The sequence below is a fragment of the Antennarius striatus genome, chromosome 12 (genome assembly GCF_040054535.1).
Source record: "Antennarius striatus isolate MH-2024 chromosome 12, ASM4005453v1, whole genome shotgun sequence".
Taxonomy (NCBI): Eukaryota; Metazoa; Chordata; class Actinopteri; order Lophiiformes; family Antennariidae; genus Antennarius; species Antennarius striatus.
The window spans coordinates 3,615,001-3,637,330 of record NC_090787.1 but is presented as its reverse complement, the minus strand read 5'-3'; the positions used below and the strand labels follow the sequence as shown (position 1 = coordinate 3,637,330).

At 47.8% G+C, this 22,330-nt stretch overlaps 2 protein-coding genes across 4 annotated transcripts in view; both read left to right on the top strand.

Moving 5' to 3' along the window:
- The first annotated feature begins 5,748 nt into the window (after positions 1-5,748).
- On the top strand, positions 5,749-19,023 carry parp4 (poly (ADP-ribose) polymerase family, member 4). Of its 3 annotated transcripts, XM_068329395.1 has the most exons (37): positions 5,749-5,834; positions 6,244-6,371; positions 6,728-6,935; positions 7,710-7,839; positions 8,111-8,189; positions 8,270-8,350; positions 8,422-8,574; positions 9,243-9,416; positions 9,558-9,722; positions 9,840-9,985; positions 10,057-10,188; positions 10,285-10,383; positions 10,621-10,804; positions 10,888-11,029; positions 11,205-11,347; positions 11,453-11,584; positions 11,833-11,919; positions 12,162-12,326; positions 12,515-12,558; positions 13,236-13,317; positions 13,415-13,552; positions 13,630-13,819; positions 13,944-14,014; positions 14,129-14,316; positions 14,439-14,538; positions 14,657-14,827; positions 14,919-14,999; positions 15,080-15,160; positions 15,243-15,338; positions 15,421-15,573; positions 15,667-15,798; positions 15,942-16,236; positions 16,345-16,882; positions 17,037-17,097; positions 17,261-17,363; positions 17,824-17,956; positions 18,039-19,023. In XM_068329395.1, the coding sequence occupies exons 2-37, from the start codon at positions 6,246-6,248 to the stop codon at positions 18,232-18,234; spliced, it is 5,199 nt and encodes a 1,732-aa protein (XP_068185496.1). In that variant the 5' UTR covers positions 5,749-5,834; positions 6,244-6,245; the 3' UTR covers positions 18,235-19,023. The 3 variants fall into 3 exon arrangements, 2 of the variants coding, with proteins under 2 accessions (XP_068185496.1, XP_068185495.1); XM_068329394.1 differs by having other exon boundaries at positions 15,942-16,882; XR_011037691.1 differs by lacking the exons at positions 17,037-17,097; positions 18,039-19,023 and having other exon boundaries at positions 15,942-16,882.
- Positions 19,024-19,976: 953 nt separating this feature from the next.
- Positions 19,977-22,330, top strand: part of LOC137605501 (uncharacterized) — a 3,279-nt gene continuing 925 nt past the window's right edge. The window contains exons 1-3 of the mRNA XM_068330222.1: positions 19,977-20,109; positions 21,708-21,772; positions 21,931-22,278. Coding sequence (XP_068186323.1) covers positions 20,078-20,109; positions 21,708-21,772; positions 21,931-22,278 — 445 coding nt within the window. The 5' untranslated portion in view covers positions 19,977-20,077. The remainder of the gene's footprint in view (positions 20,110-21,707; positions 21,773-21,930; positions 22,279-22,330) is intronic.

The window sequence follows — 22,330 nt, the reverse complement described above, 5'->3', positions numbered from 1 at the left end:
GAGGCCTGGTTCCACCCAGTTTAGACGCCAGAAGCCTGACCAGTCCGCTTTGGCGTCACTTTTTTGACTTTGGGTTTAGCACATTTATGAAATAAAGTTTAGTTTCAAAATTCACCACGGAGTCTCTTGAGTTCCACTTCTGTTATTGATTTATAAAAAAACAGAAAACTTAACTACACGGCTCATATATGCAAACTTTTTGCAGGACTTGGTAAACTAGTGGAAAACCTTTTCTACCCTTCATACAAATACAGACTCAGGGCAACTGGGAGCACTGGGGTTCACGTCCGTGGACTGTAGAGGTTATCACAGTGCTCGGATGAAGTTTACTGCCAGTCGTGACTCGGTAACGGTCGCTATGGTGACGTCAATTCAGGGCAGAACTCAACTGCTGATTAGAACTGTTTTTGAAATTGGATAATAAAAGTGAATCTGATACTTTGCGGTCTTTACGTCCAATAAAAGGCGGAGTTATCGTTAGCTTGGCTAGCGCCTTTAGCATAGACGTATTGTTACGGTTGAAATATAAACATTTTGCTGCTGAAATGACAAGAGAAGGTTTAATCGTGGCACTGGATTCGTACATTACATTCATACAAACTGCTGGACTGGAAGTTATACATGATGCAGTAGTGTGTTATATTCTCACTTTAGAGACCCAAAAAATTGAAATCAGGACTGTGAACAACTTGAAAACTCTGTTAAAGGAAGTTAGATTGTGTTTCCTGCATAATTACGACCTTAAAATGAATAAATCTGCTGCTGATTAGTCAAAAAAAAAACTCCCCATAAATTAGAAATCAAATGATTGGGTCTGGCGTTCCAGGTAGGGGTGCAGCTTGTCTGGCTGGTGATTCACTGTGAATGTGCCACATGGATGCTGATTCACCTCAGAAACTGGAAGGCTTCCTCCTGTATATTATGGGATACCTGAGTATTAAACTCCTGAAGGTGTTGTTTTTGATACCCAGAAAAATAAATACACTTCTGCTTCCATTAAACTGATACGGTGAAGCCGCGTTGAGGTGATGTAGTGCGGCGCACAGCGGGGGCCCCCAGACATGGGGAGGGAGTGGCGGGGGGGGCAGGATTGAAAATATGTTTGTGAACAGCAGAGATCTTCCTCAGGACGCCTCCGGGACCCAATGGATCGTACGAATGTTTATCGCTTAGCAAATGACAAACTGAGGCTGCAGCGGGGAACGGCGGCTGCCGCCGCCGCCGTCGCCGCCGCCGTACGTGCTAACACGCTACCCACACCACACCATCTGTGTTAACAAGGTGTAAGATGGCAAGCCTGGACTATTGCCTCCTCGTCTTCCTCATGTCAGCCACTGGGAACCAATGGGAACACACCAGCATTGGTAATATTAGCATTAGCACGGCTGTGATTCCCATGCTGGTGTGATAACTCAGGTTTTTAGATGGTTTAAGCTAAACTTAACCCCGCCTCCCAATTGATCTAAGCTGGGACAGGCTCCGCCCACCACTAGACACCAATCTTTTGCAGAAAATCGAATGGCTATTGAAACAAAGATGATATTTAAAAGCGGAAAAGGGTTGCTAGCTGGTTCCTTGGTGTTGGAGGTAGCCTCCAACACCAAGAAAAATAAGATTCTCACCTCACGGAGTCACCGACGCACACAAACATGTATGATATGGATATGAACATGTGGGAGGAAGCCTGGAGGGAATCCAACACACCAGACGAGAGCATCGCCATGCAGGAGGGCATGGGGTCGACGCTCAAACCCCTCAAACCACTGCAGCGTGGTAGCCTCTGTAATACATGGGCATGGTAATCGTTGTTCCCTTTTGAAGGGGGTGTGGGTGCGTATACTCACATCACGTCCTCCACTGGTATATGTATGCGTCTAACATTTATTTCACCCCCCCCTCACTCTGCAGGCCGACGCAGGCGTCATAGATTTTCAGACGGCTGCTTAAGTACCCCCCTTCCCCTCCCTTCTCTCCCCCCCCCCTTGTTCTCTCATTCAAGCGTAACAGAGGAGGAAGAGGAGAGAGGATGGAATCCATCCATCCCATCCAGCTGATGTGACACATTCCACAATGAGGAGAGTTGGAGGAGTAAATAAGTGGAGGAGAGGAAGCGAGCAGACAGGTGGCGGCGAACAGGGGGATGTGTGAAAAGAAGAGGCGGGGGTTGGGGGCGGTGGGATGCCGAAGTGAGGGGGGTGTGGGGGGGGAGGGGGGAGGATGGATGAGGGAGGAGGAGCTTTTGGTGCGCTTTTGCTTTTTTGCATGGATGCAATCAGTCAGGAGGACAACTGACTGGTGAGGTGATGAATAGCATTCAGGGAAATTATGAGCATGTGTGGAGCCCAAAAAGAAGGAGTATGAGTGGCTTAAAGCTCCCCGCAGCAGCCACCAGCTCCTGGATGTGGTCACACGCTTCACCATCGACCGCAGGAGTCACAGCTCCTCCCTCTGGCAGCTGCGGGTACTGCACCACGACCTGCAGGAACTGTCTGTGGAAAGCTGTGAGCGCCATCAGGGAGAGAGCTTAATATAACATCAATAAAATGCAGCAAATATGAGAACTTTAACTGTTAAAGAAGACTTCATACCAGCCTGATGGAACTCCAGAAGAATATATGTCCACATAATGTTTTTACTAACCCGCTCCAACAATTTAAATAACAGTATAAAACTGATAAGTCGGTTGCAACGGGTGAAATGTGTGTTCCCCATCTGGTCGTCCAGTCCGGACCCAGACGGATGAGTTCTGGATCGATTCTAACTGAGTCAGGATTCTGTACAGACAAAAGTTATCACATATTGAAGGTCTGCTGCCATTAGAGGATGAATGTGTGTGTCGTGTTCCTGCAGACACTCCCACCTGCCACAGGTGTAACTGAGGAAGCTGAACACCCCTCCTCCCCCCACAGAGGATGAGGGATTCTTTTCTCCATGCTGAATCAGCCTGTCCATAAACTTATGTCTACACGTCGCCTCCTGTCAGACACAGCATGTTCATTTAACCTCTTCCACATCACACCTGGTTTAACCCTGACACGCCCACGCCCATATTAGGACATTGTTTCCTGTTTTGGATATAAAGCTGTCTTACCCCGTTAAAGGTAAAATCCAAAAATTAACAAAATGGGAGGGAGGAAAGGAAGGAAGGAAGGAAGGAAGGAAGGAAGGAAGGAAGGAAGGAAGGAAGGAAGGAAGGAAGGAAGGAAGGAAGGAAGGAAGGGAGGGAGGGAGGGAGGGAGGGAGGGAGGGAGGGAGGGAGGAAGGAAGGAAGGATAACAAATGATGGATGGAGGAATGTATTGATGAAGCAGGAAAAAATAGATAGATAGATAGATAGATAGATAGATAGATAGATAGATGTAATTAAACTGCTTATCACACCTCCCTCCCTCCCTCCACATCCATCACCCGTCTCCTCCAGACTCTTCCTCAGTTCCCCATCACCGGTCAGACTCAATTACACACCTGTTCTCACTTCCTGTGTCTCATCCCCCCATGTCATGTGCCCCCCCCCACACACACACACACCACCGGCCCTGCAGACATGCATCCAGCTCAGCCGGGCTCTGCAGGTTCATCCTGGCAGCTTTGTCGGTTTTACTTTGGCGTTTGAGTTCCTGTTCCTTCCTTCCTGTCTGCCTGTCTATCTCTCTGCCTGTCTGTCTGTCTACCTGTCTGTCTATTTCCATTAAATCACACGAGGCCTGCCGTCTCCTGCCTCCATCTGGATTCAGCTTCATCTCCTGGACTCTCCTGAACAGCGGCACCACCTTCAAACATCCTCTGTTTCGATTGTCTTGTTGGTTTTGGAGCTGAGATGAGTTGTCGGGGTGAACGCAGACTCTATGAAGAGTATTGAAAACGCGTCCCGGTTTTAGCTGTTGAGAAAATCCATAAACACATAAACACACTACGCCTCGGATCAGGTACCGTCTGCAGCTGCTGGAGTCAGACAAATGTTTACCTCCAGATGCCGAGGGCGAGATGAGAGCTACCTGAGCGTTCAGGCTCCATCGCATGGAAATATCACATGTATATGTATGAAAAATGCCCACAGGCTGTGAAAAGATTTTTTCTTTTGGTGTGGGGGCATTTATCTAAATAACACTGGGAGTTTGAGTTTGTGGGTGATTCAGAAAATGCTCAGTTTTATCAGCGATGCTCTCATCTCTGCAGCTTTTCACAAGCTTTGGGGCTTCCTGGTACCTGATGATGCAAACCCCGGCAGGCAGAAACCACAGCTGTGAATACTCCCACTGGGAGGCTGAGTGTGTCTTATGAGTCTGTAGGTGTGTGTGTGTGTGTGTGTGTGTGTGTGTGTGTGTGTGTGTGTGTGTGTGTGTGTGTGTGTGTGTGTGTGTGTGTGTGTGTGTGTGTGTGTGTGTGTGGATGCTGTCCTCTTTTTAAGCAATCACTGGACTGGAGAGGAGAAGCTCTGATTGTGATGAGCTTGCTTCCTGCTGTTTTTCTCGGTCCATCGTTGCGTTTCCTTTCCAGCATGATTCATGTTCAATTTGTCATCCTGAAATATTCTTGGATGCAAGTATTCCCACACTGACAGTAGCTCACATGATCAATTTTTGCCAAGCTGTTGGTATTAAATTTCTCTCCCTAATCCTGTCCTGCAGTCATACTGTATTTGGAGTGAAGTGAATGGGTTCACATCCACCTCCATTAATGCTAATTACTGTTCTGGGTGCTGCTATGTCATGCTTCACAGCTCAGTCAATGCAATTAGCTGACTTAACTGAACAAATTCACTTGGGATTGAGCAGTAATTGTGTTAGAACAACACAGTATTGTGGCAGTTCATCAAACTGTGTCAAAATACAAGCAGTAGGCTATGTACGCATGAAAATAAAATGTCTGTTTTTTATTTGGCATCAGCACAGGTTAAATATAGGAAATTCAGTCCTCGAGATTTAATCTCATCCATATCTTTAAAAAAAACTTTCATAAACATATTACTGATTTCAATCTTTCGCTAACAATCACCAAAAACGAATCTTGTGGTGGAATTAAAATGAGTTTTCCCTCATCTTGAAGTGCTGTTTGAGCTGGACGTGGTCATTGTATGCAGTTCATCCCTTCGTCCACCAGAGGGCAGTATCCTCCAGCTGGACCGGGGGGCGGGGCAGCTCGTTCTCCTTTGACCCAGGAAGACAGTCCCCCTCCCGGCTCCAGGAAGGTACCCTCAGGAAACGTGGGACCGCTGTAAACTTTGATTGTACCAGAATCTCTGAGGCGATTTGTTGCTATATTCTGTAGCAAAACAAGGAAAAGGATGAAAATTCGGGTCTGCTTGAATTGCTACGTCATGTTTTCACGGGAAAATAAAAAGAAAGTCTGATTGTTTCTATCTGTCTATTTCCTGTAAGTGAAGACCGCACCTTCACACTAAATTGTTGTTAAACATACTTTGATAAGAATTTTTTTATTTAATAACCTATTATTATTGTCTTTGACTACATAAGAATGCAGAAATTACTCCACAACTTGATTCTGATTCAGTTACTATTTACAAATGCAGGTTGTTGTAATTATTATAAAATAAAACGTGAAAGTTTCTGCAGTTTAACCTTTTTACTTTTCAAATGTAACCGCTCACGAAGCAAAACATACTGTATCTACATCTACATTCGTTTAAATTCGTAAAATATTTTCGTTTGTTTCGCTTTAAATATGAAGCTTTAATTTTGAAAAGACAGATTCCGGAAATGCTGTGTTGTTAGCTTCATGCTAACCTGACGAACGCGGCAGTGGCAGCTCTGTTTTCGGGAGTTCTGCTGAGAACCGACTGTAACCTGCAGAGCAGCATCACCTGGATGTTTACAGTAAAACGAACCCCCGTTTATTCATTTTTTTTAATGAAGTTGTAATGCTATAAAGCGTTATTGATCCATTTATTGCATTTTATGTATGTTTAAAAATTTATTGAGGCGAGAGAAATTTGTAAAACTCTTATTGAGTTGAAGTTTACGTTACTTTTTAATGTAGGTTGTTTAAATTAGCATCTGTCAGAGCCGTAAAATAAATATGTATAAATATATAAAACTGGTGTAGCTTGACGTAATGTTAAAGATTAAATATGTCATTGACATGTTGCGCACCTTTTTTTGGGAATGCGCTTCCGCATTTTTGTTGTGCGGGTTCGACTTCCTGTTCCAATCCTCTCCGTGTGTCTCCTCTCCTCTTTCCTTTCCTCTTTCCTTTCCTCTTTCCTCTCCTCTCCTCTCCTTGCAGGAATGGCCATGTTTGAGAACTGTTATGTCTATTTGGAATTGAAAACTTTTGTCTTGGAGGAGAAAAACAAGTTGCTCGAAATAATAAGAAACAACGGAGGCAAAGTCTGTTATGTGGTCGGCCCACAGGTGAGCTGGTTTGCGCATGCGCATCACTTCGGAGCATCTAGTGATATAAAATATTCACATTTATCTGGTTTCATCTTGAATAAATAAATAAATCAATTTTGATAAGAGGCTTTTTTTATTGTCTAACTTTAATTTAAAAGAAATTGTGTTTTTTTTTATTTTTCAGTTGTTTTTATAACAATGGCGTTGATGGAAGTTTCCTAGTTACCCTGTGAAGGCGGTGTTAGCATAAAGCTAGTCTCCAGCATCATTAATGTGATCATAATGTAGCCCAATCTGCAACAAGGGGCAGAATGCTAACGTCTTCAGATCCCTCCTTTGTGGATCTTCTCATTGATCCATTGACCTTCCCACAGTGCTCTCTGATCGTGACCACCGATGTGTCCCGCCTCAGCCCCTTCAGGCTGCGTCACATCCAGAAATACCACACACCCGTGGTTGGAGTGGATTATATTTACAACTGTGTGGAGAGAGGAGTCCTTCTGCCCGTGGATCAATACAAGCTTGATGTTTTCCCCACCTCGACACCCACTTCTACCATCCTTTCTGGAGAGCCAAATGAAAGTAATATCCTCATTAGCAGTTCGTGATGTTCTCTATTTCTGTTTTAAATCTCCAATCATGAACCAGATCGGTCAAGTTCCGTGAATTTTTACTACAACTTTTTGTCATAACTGATAAAAGTGAAGGAAATACTCTTGTGTTTTTGCATTTCTCTGGTTGTTCGGAGTAAATCAAAGAAGCTAATGTTGCCAAATACAAAGTAGAACGACAGAAGGGCTCCGCTCGTCTGCCCACAGGTGCTGGCTCAGAAACAAAGAAAATCAATCCGAATTTTACTGCCCCTTCTGAACGACCTCCAGCTCTTAATATCTCCCGCTGTAGAAAATGCTCCACGATAAATCAGCATCTGTTGGACGTTCTCACGTCGAAATCAAACGGAGCCTTATTGATCCCTGTTGTAGAAACCCGAAGGATAATGATGGGGATGTCCATGGCCCTCCCCCCAGTGACCCCACCAGGACTTATTATCTGGACTCCACCCAGTTGGAGCACAGCTAAAGTTCCTGTTTCCTCATGAACAAATTGACACGCTGATCAAACTAACAGACGAGTCAGCAGGTTCAGCAACATAGTTTAGATCCAACAAAGCTGGCGTTGACTCTTCGTGTGTGTGTGTGTGTGTGTGTGTGTTTGTGTGTGTGTGTGTGTGTGTGTGTGTGTGTGTTTCTGTGGGCAGTGTGCTGGTGTTGTGAAACAAATGCTTTGTATGAACTCACTGCTCACACCCATCTGTACGTCGTTCATACACACTTCCTTCTGTTTGATGCGTCGCAGCGTCCAAAGGCACATGGAGCAAATGGGGTGAAGAGTCGTCCAAAAGACCGGCCAAGCCCAGGGAGTCCGCTGGAATGACTCTGATGACGAAGACTCTGGATAAAAACAGAAGTATCTTGGACAGGTTCAGGTAAAACATGGCTGTGAACCATAAGGGGAGATGTCGGGGGCTCAGATGTAGTACTCCAGGATATTTTATTTACTTTAGAATCTGTCTGCAGCTTTGAATTTTACAAGGAAATATTAATTATGAATGGAGACACGTACAGGGTATTATCGTCTGTAGTTTATCTCAGATTGGCAGTCATAAAAGCTCTCTGGTGTGCAGAGAGTAAAAGCAATAAACATCCATCTTTTATTAATAAAAAATCTTTAACTTTTGCATTTTTTCTCTCCCCAAGAACTTACAGTGAAGACGATCCCGACCGTCCGTCGTATCCGGATAACTTTCAAGTGGCCAAATATTCTGTCTTTGGAACGGTGAGGCTTCGGTTCGCTTCTGCTTCTCGTGTCGATCCGGTTCTTTTGCTGTTCTGAATAAAATTATTTCTCACGAGCAGCAGGAGAACCTGTGTGTCCTGGAGCTGCAGAGTTTCAGAGGGGATAAGAAATGGCTGTTCCGTGTGGTCCGGCGCCGGAAGGTAAGGGAGTCTGATCCCTCTAGACGTCCGTCATTAGTCCGAATCCAACACATCTGGCTTCCTGCCGACAGGATTCGGCAGATGGGATGTACTTCCTGTCCAGCTCGGAAGACGCTCTGGAGGTGTACAAGGCCCTTACGGAGAAACTGACGGCTAGCGGTCTGAGTCCGTGTCCCAGCAGCCCTCCGTTTGTCTGGGACATGGCCTCCGCCCCCCTGCGGCAGGTACGACATCCACCGCACGTCGGTTTACGGTTATAAAACATAAAGTCCTGATTTCCTCTCAAAATGAGACATTAATCCTATATATTCAAGTTTAATTTGATGTCAGCAGTAAAGTAGAAAGCAGGCTGATCTCAGGTCTGCCAAACGCCTTCATTACTAATCAATTGATGTATTGACTCTCCAACTCTTGCTGGCAGAGGTGAGGATACAGTGAATTATATGTAATTATACGTCAGGCTGTGTAATTATCCCAGCTCTGCGTTTACCTGGTGTCAGACAGAAATGCCAATCCGCCTCAGGCTCCGTCCTCGGCCTTCGCTTTTAACGATTTATCGGTGAAGGAGGATCCAATTTGTCCTGACCAATCACCAGAGACCACCACGTACCACCATAACTTTAAGTAACGCAGCCCCACACACACACACACACTCATCCGCGCACACACACCGGTAGGGGCAGAGGAAAACAGGATAGATGGAAGATAAGAGGAGAAGGTGAGAGGAAAGGAAGGACGTGACTTCCCGCTTCCTGTGTGAGGGAATAAAAGCTTTTAGGCAGCAGAGCGACGGAATAACGAGACGATGCTAATGACGCTGGTTTGTATTTGTCAAACTGATCCATCAGCTGATCGTCCGGTTGTTTTGTGTGTGTTTCTGTGTGGCTGGCAGCTGCTGCTTGAGGAGAAGCTGAACGCTGGAAGCGTCTCACAGGAAGTGATGTGTTTTGTGGCGCTGATGTGGACTGAGGCCCTGAACTGCCTCAGCAACATCGTCAGAGTTCCATTCGAGCACCTGAGCTTCGATGAAGTGAGAACGTCAGACGTGATGACGTCGATCGCCTGTGTAGGTCCTCAGTTCTCCGAAGATTCAAGAAACTTTCTTAAAGTCCAGTTTTGATGATGTCAATCAACACATACACTGATGTAACAGCTGAGGGTGTGTGTGTGTGTGTGTGTGTGTGTGTGTGTGTGTGCGTGCGTGCAGGTGGCCAGGGTGGAGGGCTTGTTGATCCAGGCTCAGAAGAAGATGAAGGAGCAAAATCACGCCGAGGTGAAGTCTTACCTGGATGAGATTTACACGCTGATGCCTCTCAGGGAACACCCCGAACCCAGCGCCAGTCTCCTGTCAAAACTACTGGATCTCTGTCAGGTAGTGCACACACACACACGTAAAAACACACACGCAAAACACAGAAGCACACATTTAGACATTTATATAAACCTTTAATTGTACCCTAAAAGTAAATTCCCTCCCTGTCACCATCAGCTGATCAGAGATATTTCCGACGTGATTGAGATGACTCTGAGGAACCCTTCCGATGTGGGGTCCTACCGCGCACTGAGGTGCAGCATCGAGGTCGTTCCCCCCCGCAGCTCGGACTTCCAGGACGTGTCCAATCTGCTGAAGAGCAGGTGGCGCCCGCCTCTGAAACGCGTCTGTTTGACGGGATAGACGCCATCGCTGACTGTGTGTGTGTCTGCAGTGAGTTGCAGATCCTGCAGGTCCTGCGCGTCTGCAGAGGGGTGGAGCTTCAGACTTTCAGGAGCGACCTGGGCAACATTAACCCCCTCCTGCACTCCTCCAGCCCCAGCAACTTTGTCGGCCTCCTGTCTCGGTGAGAAGAGGGAGGTTTAAGGGGTGGAGGTGTTAGGTTGGGGCGACTACATCTTCAACAACGCTAAGAAAACCTTCTTTTTCATCCTCTCTGTAGTGGTCTCCTCCTGCCCCGCTTTGGAGTGGAGCATCATGGGATACAGAGAACAGACGTCGGTAATCTGGGGAGTGGAATCTACTTTACCGATGATTTCACGTGAGTGTGAAAGCTGAAACCGACAGGGTTTCTTCAGCGGCGTGGCGAAACGCCGTCAGCTCAACGACACTCTGTTATCGCCTTAAACGTATAAAAGAGAAAACAAAATCCACCTGAAATGATTTTGAGACGACATTGCACCCGTTAGCGGTGATATTTCATCATCCTGGAGGCCAGATGGCGACAACACGCCGTCTGTAAAGACGTTGTGTCCCGTCCCCCCATCCCCCCCTGCAGCACCTGCTTGAAATACTCCAAGCCCAGTGAGACCGACGGCTCTCGGCTGTTGCTGGTGTGTGATGTGGCCCTGGGCCGGTGCCAGGACTACCGCAAGAGAGCCATCACGCTGACCCAGGCTCCCGAGGGACACCACAGCGCTCACGGGGTGCGTCGTACCCCCGGTAGTCCCTCTGAGTTTGAGGTAGGAGCCAGCATGTGGACAGAAATCATGTGATCTGAATGCACCTTTAAATCTGGACCTGTCTATGCGCTGGCGTGCTCCAGGACGACGAGTACGTGGTGTACAGCCCCGATCAAGTGAGGCTCAGGTACGTGGTCCGGTTTATCGTCACGGGCGACCGCCTGGAGGAGTTCGACCCCGACGTCACCACCGCGGACGAGCCGTGTCCGCCCTCCTCAGAACACGGTGAGCACCGGAGGCTAAATCTCCAAGGGATCAGTCGTTAAAACCCAAAAAAGAGCACAAACAGTCCTTTCTTTCCTGAACGCATCACAGTTTCAGGACTAGTTTGTTGTGGTTGCTTTGTAATCGGCGTCTGCCTTCGGGGGGGGGGGGTCGTCTTTTTTCCTGCTGTGTGCAGAGCTGGACGCATCGGAGGACGGCGTTGAGATGGTGAAAAACCCTCTGGAGGACGTGAAGGCCGGACTGCTGGACAGCGCCGGGCAGCAGCTCCCCCTGCAGGCCGTCCACGTGAAGTGCAAACTGAAGGATTTACTCGCTCAGGTGAGAAAAGCAGCGATGGCGTCACTGTGGCCCGGTTGTTGGTTTGACGTCCTCCTACCGTTCTGATCTGATCTGTCCTCCCTCCTCTCCTCCGCCCCCGTCCAGGTCATCATTTTCCAAAAATACACCAACCCCAGCTTCGTCCCCATCGAGGCAAAGTATGTCTTCCCATTGGCTGATTCTGCAGCGGTGTGTGCATTTGAAGCCTTCATCAATGGGAAGCACGTTGTTGGAGAGGTAACGGAAGTCTCTTTCCCTTGAAAGACCCTTTTTAAAATTTGTCATGTGGAGTCAGCTTCCTTTACATTCCCTTAAAGAGTGTGTCGTCACATCAGTGGCTCCACAAGTTCTGGATGTTTTTCTCTCATGTTGTTTCTTGTACTTATTTTTTGGTCTTTTCCATCTGAGTGCTCTGGGATTGGATCTACTTTTAGACGCTCGTCGCTTGTTGGTAACCTCTTGTTTCCTGTTTCCTTGGATCTCAGGTGAAGGAAAAAGAGACGGCTCACAAGGAGTACAGGCAGGCCATTGAGAAGGGCCACGGAGCGTACCTCATGGACCAGGCTGCTCCCGTACGTCCTCCATCTGCTCCCAGACAAAGTCATCAAACTCTGAGTCCATCCACGTCTCAGCTTTAACTAAATATGGTGCCAAATTTGTAGAAATCAACCCCTCACAGGGTTTAAACGGCGTATTATCCCTGAGTAACATTCATCTAACGAGCCAAATGTGTCTTCATTAAAGGGGAGGGGGGGATTAATGGGAAATTTTGCAGCTCTTTCTCTCTGATTGATCCTTTCGGTTCTCGCTGCAGGACGTGTTCACCATCAGCGTGGGGAATCTGCCCCCCGGTGCCACCGTCCTCATTAAGGTGACCTTCCTGTCGGAGCTGATCGTTAGGGACGGGAGCATCCTCTTCTCCCTCCCCGGGAGGGTGGCTCCATGGCAGGAGAGCAAGGCGCTCCACCAGACCACGCAGGTGAGGAGCTCCCAGGTGCCCCGGCGCTCTTTCAGCTTCTGCCTCTGCCAGCTTCTTCATCATCACAGGATGAATGGAGTTGAATTGATCTTGAACTTTGGTGTTGAGAGGAAAGAATGACATGAAAGCTGAGATCCATGCTGTGACATGAAAGTTAAAGGACTTCTGTGTTTTTTATCACTCCACAGGTCACGTTGGAGAAAGTGTTTGTGACGGAGTTGGCCAGTAAGAGGTGCGATACGCACATTTTGACTATTTCCCGGTGAAGCAGTTGATCTAGTTCAAATGTGTCAAACTCAAGGCCCGGGGGCCAATTGTGGCCCGCCACATCATCGTATGTGGCCCGCGAGAGCATAAAAGGTCAGAGTGTCTAAAAGTAAAAAGGTCGAAAGTCTGCTTTGACCAAAACTACATTTCCCACAATGTAGTAATTAATCCCATTTTAACATTGACAAAATGTTTTAAACAAAGTTAATGTCCTCACTTGTGTTTGATTTTTGATTTTTTTTATTTATTGGATAGTTTGATCCTTGGTGGACTTCTGTGGGTTTAATAACCTGACAAATTAAAAGGATTTATGTTAGAACAGAAAAACAAACAAACATTTAATCTGTGTAACTGTAATGTTTGTAACTTGAATAAGTAATAAAGTCATTACAACATCTAAATTTCCCAGTTTGGGATCAGTGAAGTATATCTTATCTTAAATTCAGAGTTATTTAACATTAAGGAATAGTTACATTTATTTTACATTACATTGAGTTACATTTAGTTATATTTATTAGTTACATCTGGCCCTTTGAGGACAGCCGCCTGTGTGTGTGTGTGTGTGTGTGTGTGTGTGTGTTCTTTATAACACACTTATAAAGGGAGATCCTGTGTTTATCGTGTCGTTTCCTGTTTCCTCAGAGAGTTCTCTCTGGACGCGTCGGTCGAGATGCCGTACGCGATCAGCAGCCTGAGCTGCATCACTCATAAGATCAAGACAAAGGTAATCAACCGACAACACGCGTGTTATATTCACACACCCAAAATGGGTTCACCGGATTTGATCTGACGCTTCAACACGTGTAACGCGTGACCCATAGAAAACCGACCTGAAGGCGGTGCTGAGCGTGCTCCCGGACCAGGCCATGGGTCCAGAAGGTTTCCAGCTGTCCATCACTCTGTCTGAGGTCCACCTGCCCCGGATGTGGGTAGAGAAGCACCCGGACAAAGACAGCCAGGTCCGTCTCCACGGCGACCGTCTCCTCCTCCGTCGCTCCGCGCGTCGTCTCAAACCGACTCTCACTCGCTCCCCCAGGCCTGCATGTTGGTGTTCTACCCACAATTCCATGTCGACGCCAGTTCAGTTTCCAGCGAAGTCATCCTGTTGTTGGACACGTCGGAGTCCATGATGGGGGAGCCTCTCCGCATGGCGCAGAAGATCGCTCTGCAGGTCCTCAGAACCCTGGACCACAACCTCAAACTGAACGTGGTTCTGTTCGGCACGGGTCAGTGACGGTTTACATTCCCCTCAGAGAGAGAACGAGAAGAAGTGAAAGTGTGTCGACGTCTCTAGGAGAATAAAAACAAAGCAGCGCTTCGTTGGTTCAGTTCCTTCCGTCTGTCTTCCAGAACACAAAGAAGCTTTTGTGACCTCACGGCCGCTTGACGAAGCTCGCCAGGATACCGAGAGCTTCATCCGGGTGGGTCGACACCCCGACACGATCCAGAAGCTAGAAACCAGAAGTATTACGGTATTATCTGACTCGGATGTTAGGAGACGTCTGACACGAACCCATTTCTCTCTGTCCCATCAGCACCTCTCTCCAGTGGGGGGCGGCACCGAGCTGTGGCGGCCCCTGAGGGCCCTGAGCCTGCTGCCCCCGTCACACGGCGTCAGGAACCTGCTGCTGCTGTCGGACGGACACATCCAGAACGCAGAGCTCACCGCCAAGCTGATCAGAGACAACGCCCAGCACAGTCGCCTCTTCACCTGCGGCATCAGGTCCGGATGTCTCTGGGGGGCGGGGCGGGGGGGGGTGGTCGTCATAGGTCACGCGACGTGACTCATAAACCTTTAGTTTTTCTGCTAATGCTAACGCTACTGGCTTCTCTTTATTGTTTCAGCACGACGGCCAATCGCCACATGCTGAGAATCCTGGCCCAGGCGGGGGGCGGAGCCTTTGAATTCTTCAACACAAAAACCAAACACAAGTGGGCGGAGCAGGTGGGGCCGATGATCTGGACTGGATTTCTCAATTTATTCATATATGCGCCGCTCCTGTCTCCCTGTCACAAACGAGGCGTGGCTCAGACATGTGGTTCCGGCGTGTTTCCCCCCGCAGGTGGCGTCTCAGGTGAAGCGCATGGCGTCCCCCTGCTGCAGCGCCGTGTCGGTCAAGTGGCAGCAGTTCAGTCAGAGAGCCCCTCCTCCCGTGCAAGCCCCCAAGCAGCTCCACGCTCTGTTCAGCGACTGCCACACCCTCGTCTACGGCTTCGTCCCACATTGCACTCAGGTACCCACCTTCAAACCGGGAGGGGGGACCTCCGTCGTCCCCTTCCCGAACTCGTCCACCCCCTTTTTCCTGACCGGCCCCGTCTCCACAGGCCACCCTCCACGGAAACCTGAGCGGTCAGGAGATTCAGACGATGGTGTCCACCAGCCAGCTGCAGACCACCAGGGGCACGGTGAGAACACGCGGCCCCCGCTGGCGTTTGGCTCGTTTTTTCCCGGCAATGGCGATGACACCGATGGTTTCTGTGTTCAGTTCCTTCACAAGTTCACGGCGAAGGCTCTGATCAGGGATTACGAGGACGGATGCCTGGACGTCGATGAGGCCGAGCACGAGGTGCGTCTCTGCGCGTGTGATCCGTCGGTCGGGCGTCCCGTCTCGGCTCCGGGTTGTTCACTCTGGGTTTCTGCTTCTCCAGGGGAAGAAAGCGGAGCTGAAGAACTTCATCATCGAGCTGAGTAAGGAGTTCTCCGTCCTGTCTCAGTTCACCAGCTTCGTGGCCGTGGAGGAACGGGTCAGTTCTGGAGCTCCCTGGATCTTTTGTCCCTTTGTCGTTTGTATCTTCTGGCCGAGCCGACTCTCCCCCCTTGTTTCAGGATTTGGGAGAACCTTCCGGCTTCACGGATGTCCCCAGCTTGGTTATGGAAGAAGATGTGGACTTCCTCCCCTACATCAGCTGGATTGAATCTGAAGAAAAAGAAGAAGAAGAAGAAGACGACAGATCTTCCTCAGATAGCTATGAGGGAATGGTAAACACTCTCCAAAGTATCATCATGGGGGAGAACAGAGCAAACCAACGTTCTGTCGTTGACTAACTTCATGAGCTCCGTTGTCTCCGGCAGGTAATCGATGAAGAAGAGTCAAGTCTTCTGAGGATTTGTGAGGAAGACACAGCAGCGGTCTGGGAAACTGTTTCCGCTGAGGAAGGGGATGAACCATACGAGATAGCATTAGGTTTTATTTCTTCTACCCAGGTTAGTCCCCTCACACGGAGAGAACCAGCAGGCCGACCGGGTTCACGTGGCTCTGGAGCTCCAGCGCTCACACGTTTGCAGTCTTTACTTTGCTTCGTGTCTTTATTTATCTTCTCTTTTTTTAATATTTTTTCCACTCTCAGAACAGTGTGGATGTCGAGGATTTTCCGATGGACAACTTTCAGAGGAAAGAGTCGTTCCATTCTCGCTCATTTCGTCGTCCCCTTCCCGAACGCTCCGTTCAGGCGTGCTTCGCTTCCGAACCACCTCCCCCTCCATCAAGCATTATCCCACCAAAACCTTTACTATCACACAACATACATCGTGTAGCGGCCACTCCAATGCCTCCATCCCCCTACCCCCTTGATTTCATGCGAGTCCCAATATGTGGAATGTCTTTTGCTGCAGCATCACATCCTCCTCCTACTCCTCCTCAAGGTGCGGGCCTATTTGGGTCGGTTGGTGCTCCTGCCACTCGTCCAGTTTTACCTCCAAAACCTCCTCTTCCTTTTCCTCATTCTCGTATTCGTCAATGTTCCTTTGCAGCGCCAGTTAGCCTTCCACCACCCCCTCCTTCTGCTCCTCATCCACGTTCCATCTCAGGAGACTCACTTGCTCCTCCTCCTCCTCCTCCTCCTGCTTCCGCAGTCCGACTGGGTCTGACACGTCCAGTTTCTCCATGGCGTGTGGACGTCACAGCCAAGAGTAACGTTGTTGTAGAGGAGTCTGAGCTGGCAGGATTCCCAGAGGGACTCGTAGCCAAAGCATTTCCTGACAGACGGTCTTTCTCCTGTGGTCTAAGAGCTTCAGAGCAGGAGCTACAAGCGTCCTCTGGTTTTGGTTTCATGTCCCCTAGAGCAATTAGAAAAACTCAACGCTATAGTATATCATCAGAGCTCCAACAAGGACCTCCAGGTCCTGCTAGTGTCAACCGGGAGAAGTCAAACCAACAACCATCCGTTGCTAAGGACGAAACACTGTCCTGGGTCAAACCTGGACTCCCTGACGGTTTTTTACCTGAAAGGAAGCAAAAGCCACGAATCAGCGAATTTACTCAGCTTGTGAGGAAGAAAAGGCTCGCCCAGTAAGTTCAGAACCATTCTGGAACCATTCTCTAGATATGTTTGTAACAGATTAAATCATGTGAATATTGACTGACCCATGTGATAAAGTTGTCTTCCTGTTGTGTGTGTTGATGTTTTAAAAGTAAAGCTGTCTCATTTTTATTATTAATAAAGTTGTTCCAGGCTTGAAAAATTTGATCTGAGCTGGGAGGAGATCTTCCTGTTGCAGCATCCAGTAAGACTTTTAACGCTCTCTTTAGTGGCGTTTGCTGATTCAGATTAACAGACCAGCGATCTTTTCGATGGCAGAAAACTCTAGATGTGACTGTTTCTTCTTGCTCATCGTCCTCCTTACGACAAACTAAATGAAAATTGTTCCCTTTGTCTTCGTGTTGCAGGAGGGCTACTGGGACTTAACCACGCCACTGGGAAAGCTCATCAGATTCGATGTGGACGTCTTTGCCAACGAGTTCTTGAAGAACAAAGGCATCTGCTCTTTAGGTGAGAAGGGATGAAAGAAATCACCAGAAAACAGAATACAAGCCAACCTTGGTTTTCGAACGCTTTTGGTTTATAGTTTTTAAGCGTCTTGGAATGGATTAAGACCATTTATATTATTTGTAATTGGAAAATTGTATTCGGAAATCGAACAAATCAGTATTTTAACAGCCCTCCGGAACTAATTGTGGTGGGAAACCGAGGTTTGCCTGCAGTGTGGGTAAACCTGCTGTGGGTAAAACGAAAACAAGCTGAATAGATAAAAATCTTTACTTCTAAAGAGACCCAGCCTTCCACCCTGAGTGTGTAAAACTACAAACATGGTGGAAAACGAGTCAGTTCTCAACTGCAGGGGGTGTCTTAGTATCAGACACAAGAGTTCCCGGACCCAAAACCCGTTAACCCAGTTTGTGACATCATGGAAAAACAAAGTCCTGAACCCGTGTGTGTCCACGCGGCGCAGGTGTGAGGGCCCACGCTGACATCCTGAGGCTGGTGGCGACCCTCCTGGTGCTGCAGCTGATGAGGTCGGAGTCGCTGGAGGAAGGCCGACTGCTCCGAACCCTGTTCCGCCTGGACAGCCCGCCTCAGCCCAGGTCCGTCCACAAACCGTGTCACATCGACGGCGTATGAACAGAAAACACGTCACTCTTACTAACTAACTGTTCTTTCCCCCAGGCCCAGGCGCTGGGAGGAGGTGAAGAAAGCAGTGGACTGGGTTTGCTGGGCCGACCGCCAGTACCCGTGCATCTACAGCCGACTGGAGTTCGGCTGGAGCTGGGAGTCCGCCACCCGTCAGCTGCTGGGCTTGGAGGGACTCCCTCCGTTCTCGGCTCTGAGTGTTCTGAAGCTGCGTACGACCGGCCTTTTCTAGCCGTCCAGCATCAGCTGCTTGTTTGGAAATGAAGAATATGTCTCCTGTAATGTTTGCACATCTCTGCTTTATGTCGGGCGGCGGGGGGAACCAGAACCAGCCTGAGCGTTTTAACTTTGTCAACGGGTTTTTTTAAAATCTACACTTGCTAATCTTTTTAAATGTATTTGCAGTATTTTATGCGCTATAAGGAGCACCTGAAAGCCTTTAATTTTATCAAAAACCAACAGTGCACCTTATAATCCAGTGTGCCTTATACTGTATGTGAAAACTGTTTTAAAATAGACCATTCATTGAAGGTATAGTGCAGAAAATACTATATTCGTATTTTTATGACATTGGATCTGTTGGTTTCATTGTGGTTCTCAATGAACTCAGCTGTGTGCATACCGACTACAATGATCGAGACTTGATCTGGTAGTGGTGGTTTTCATTGGTCTGTTAATATTTTTTGTGGTCTTAGTGAAATCAAAATTCTTTTTTGGGGGGGGGAATTTTAACAAAGTGATCGAAAGTTTTTATCCAGAATTTATTTCCACATATCTCTAAATGATGCAAACATAAAACCTCCCACTCTCACTGTTGGGTAGTAATTAACCAACAAACATCGTATGCCCACCTTCGTAACTTGGTTTCTCTGATTGATGAGCCACATACCTGACTTAGCTTTTAGCTTGCTAACTTTTTGCACCAATGACGAAGACAAGACATTCTCTACAGGATACGATCCGAACAACTGTGTTGTTTTTTCTTTGTCAGTTTGATGATGACCAGAATAAAAACGTTTCTCCATCACATTTGCAGCCGGTTATCTTTGCCCCCTGCTGGTACGAAGCTAAAGATTTGCTCAGAGACAGGTGAGCAGCCTGCTCACCTGTCTCTGAGTACTCATTAAACCTGCCATCAGTGAAATGTCAGGATTGTGACGCCTCCTAGGCTGGTAAAAGGACACCTGTTCAGTTATTTAGTCGAGGACGACTCGACTGAAACTTCCGACCTCATGACATGGATTTTAATGACAGCTTCACCCTTGGCAAACATTTCAAACGCCTGGGTACATAGAAGACATCTGGGAGAACTGGCACGCTGACGGATTTAGTTTTATTTCCCAAAAACCACGTCGGACAGTCTTCCCTTATTGAGTTACATGTCCCCCATGAAGGCTTAAAGTCAATACTTTTATTTTTATATCTTTAAAACTTGAAACAGACATCATCTTCATCACAACCTGCAGTTCCAGCTGTTCCATCAAGGCTAGTGCTTCAGAAAACATGTCAAACCTCCATCAGACCAGACAGTTGCTCCTGTGAGTCCCATCTAGTTGATGACAATGCTACTTCTGTACGGGGGGATTTGTAAAAAAAAATCTGGAAATGTGCTCCAGTTTTGGATGGGTATTAACAATTTTTTTTGCTTTTTTAAAAACACAACAAAAGGTTCCAAATTTTAGGTGAAATACTTGTTACAAACAGCCCAAACTCTTCAGTCACATCCAGAATGTTCCATGAACGCATCAAATGTAATACTGACAAAGGAAAAACTGATGAAATCTGCTTTACAATTACACTCTTGTCATGTCAATAACTTCTTTTATCTTTATTGTAATACATAGTAATGAACAGCCTGTCAGCCGTAAAGAAGCACACGCCTTAAAGGCAGTGTTTACTCCTGCTATTGTGTTCGGATCGATGGGAGGGAGGCTGGGCAGACAGAACAAGACACATCACCGCGTGGATGAGCACAACACATCCTGTGCTGAGTGGTGAAGTGCATCAATGGACTTTAAAAGAATGGAGGATAAGTAGGACCTTTGATCGAGTCTTTCTCCTGAAGACGTTTCACCATGGCTTCAAAAGAGCAGGTCATCTTCTGCAGGTGTGGTCACCAGATTGAAAAGCTTTCTTCCATTTATGCAGACTCATTTCTAGAATTTAAGTTTTGACAGCAGTGGAAACTAAGAGTCAGTTTGTTAGCTCTAGAGGCTAACTACAAAGTTTTTGTCCTTGAGTATTTCTGCCATACCTCCGTCTGATCAGGACTTACGTACCTGGTCGTACGTACCTCCATCTGGTTGGTACATACCTCCATCTGGTTGGTACCTACCTCCATCTGGTTAGTGCGTACCTCCATCTGGTTGGTACCTACCTCCATGTGGTTAGTGCGTACCTCCATCTGGTTGGTACCTACCTCCATCTGGTTGGTACCTACCTCCATGTGGTTGGTACCTACCTCCATCTGGTTGGTACGTACCTCCATCTGGTTGGTACCTACCTCCATCTGTTTGGTACGTACCTCCATCTGTTTGGTACGTACCTCCATCTGGTTGGTACCTACCTCTATCTGGTTTGTGCGTACCTCCATCTGGTTGGTACCTACCTCCATCTGGTTGGTACCTACCTCCATCTGGTTGGTACGTACCTCCATCTGGTTGGTACCTACCTCCATCTGGTTGGTACCTACCTCCATCTGGTTGGTACCTACCTCCATCTGGTTGGTACGTACCTCCATCTGGTTGGTACCTACCTCCATGTGGTTGGTACGTACCTCCATCTGGTTGGTACCTACCTCCATCTGGTTGGTACCTACCTCCATCTGGTTGGTACCTACCTTCATCTGGTTGGTACCTACCTCCATGTGGTTGGTACCTACCTCCATCTGGTTGGTACGTACCTCCATCTGGTTGGTACCTATCTCCATCTGTTTGGTACCTACCTCCATCTGGTAAGTGCGTACCTCCATCTGGTGGGTACCTACCTCCATCTGGTTAGTGCGTACCTCCATCTGGTTGGTACCAACCTCCATCTGGTTGGTACCTACCTCCATGTGGTTGGTACCTACCTCCATCTGGTTGGTACGTGCCTCCATCTGGTTGGTACCTACCTCCATCTGTTTGGTACGTACCTCCATCTGTTTGGTACGTACCTCCATCTGGTTGGTACCTACCTCCATCTGGTTTGTGCGTACCTCCATCTGGTTGGTACCTACCTCCATCTGGTTTGTACCTACCTCCATCTGGTTGGTACGTACCTCCATCTGGTTGGTACCTACCTCCATCTGTTTGGTACGTACCTCCATCTGTTTGGTACGTACCTCCATCTGGTTGGTACCTACCTCCATCTGGTTTGTGCGTACCTCCATCTGGTTGGTACCTACCTCCATCTGGTTGGTACCTACCTCCATCTGGTTGGTACCTACCTCCATCTGGTTGGTACCTACCTCCATCTGGTTGGTACGTACCTCCATCTGGTTGGTACCTACCTCCAATTGGTTGGTACGTACCTCCATCTGTTGGATATGTACCACTACCAGGTCGGTACTTACCTCCATCTGGTTGGTATGTACTTCCATCTGGTCGGTACTCTAATAGTAAACTGATGTTTTACTTGGGTAAATGATTTACACACTAAAATATGCTATTCATTTGGAGTTGTGTGTTATTAAAGTTTTCCATGTGTGTTTCTCTTCCTGTGCAGCATGATCGTCCTCATTGCACTTTTCTCCACCATCATCATCCTCGTCTTAGTCTTGGCTCTCACCAGTAAGATCTTTGCAAAAAATCCTGTGGTTCTGATTGGTGGCTCTGAGGGGATTTGTGGGTGTGTTCTGTGTCATGTTGTGACAGATTGCTTTGGGATGGGGGTCTCTTTTATGGACAGAAGCCTTGACCTTGAAATCCCCCTCCCCCCCTCCTCCCAGTGTCCTCGTCTGAAGTGAGGAGTCTGAACACTCAAACCACCGCCATCCTCGGCGAGGATGTGCTTCTAAGCTGCTTCATTCACAAGAACAGCGACGTCGGAATCTACTCGGTCACCTGGGAGAAGCTGGGGGGCGGACTCGTTTACCAGTATAAGAACGGCGCTCCAACTCTCTGGGACCAGAGCTCCCAGTTTAAAGGGAGAGCCTGGGTGAACGCGGATGGTTTGACGACAGGAAACGCCTCCCTGCTGCTGAGGGAGGTGAAGAGGAGCGATGAAGGGGTGTACGCCTGCATCATCGACACCTCCAACGGCAAAGGGGAGGTCCACATTAACATGACGACAGAAGGTGGGGTGGATAATCCTAATCCCATCCATTATAAACGTGATATAACAAGAAA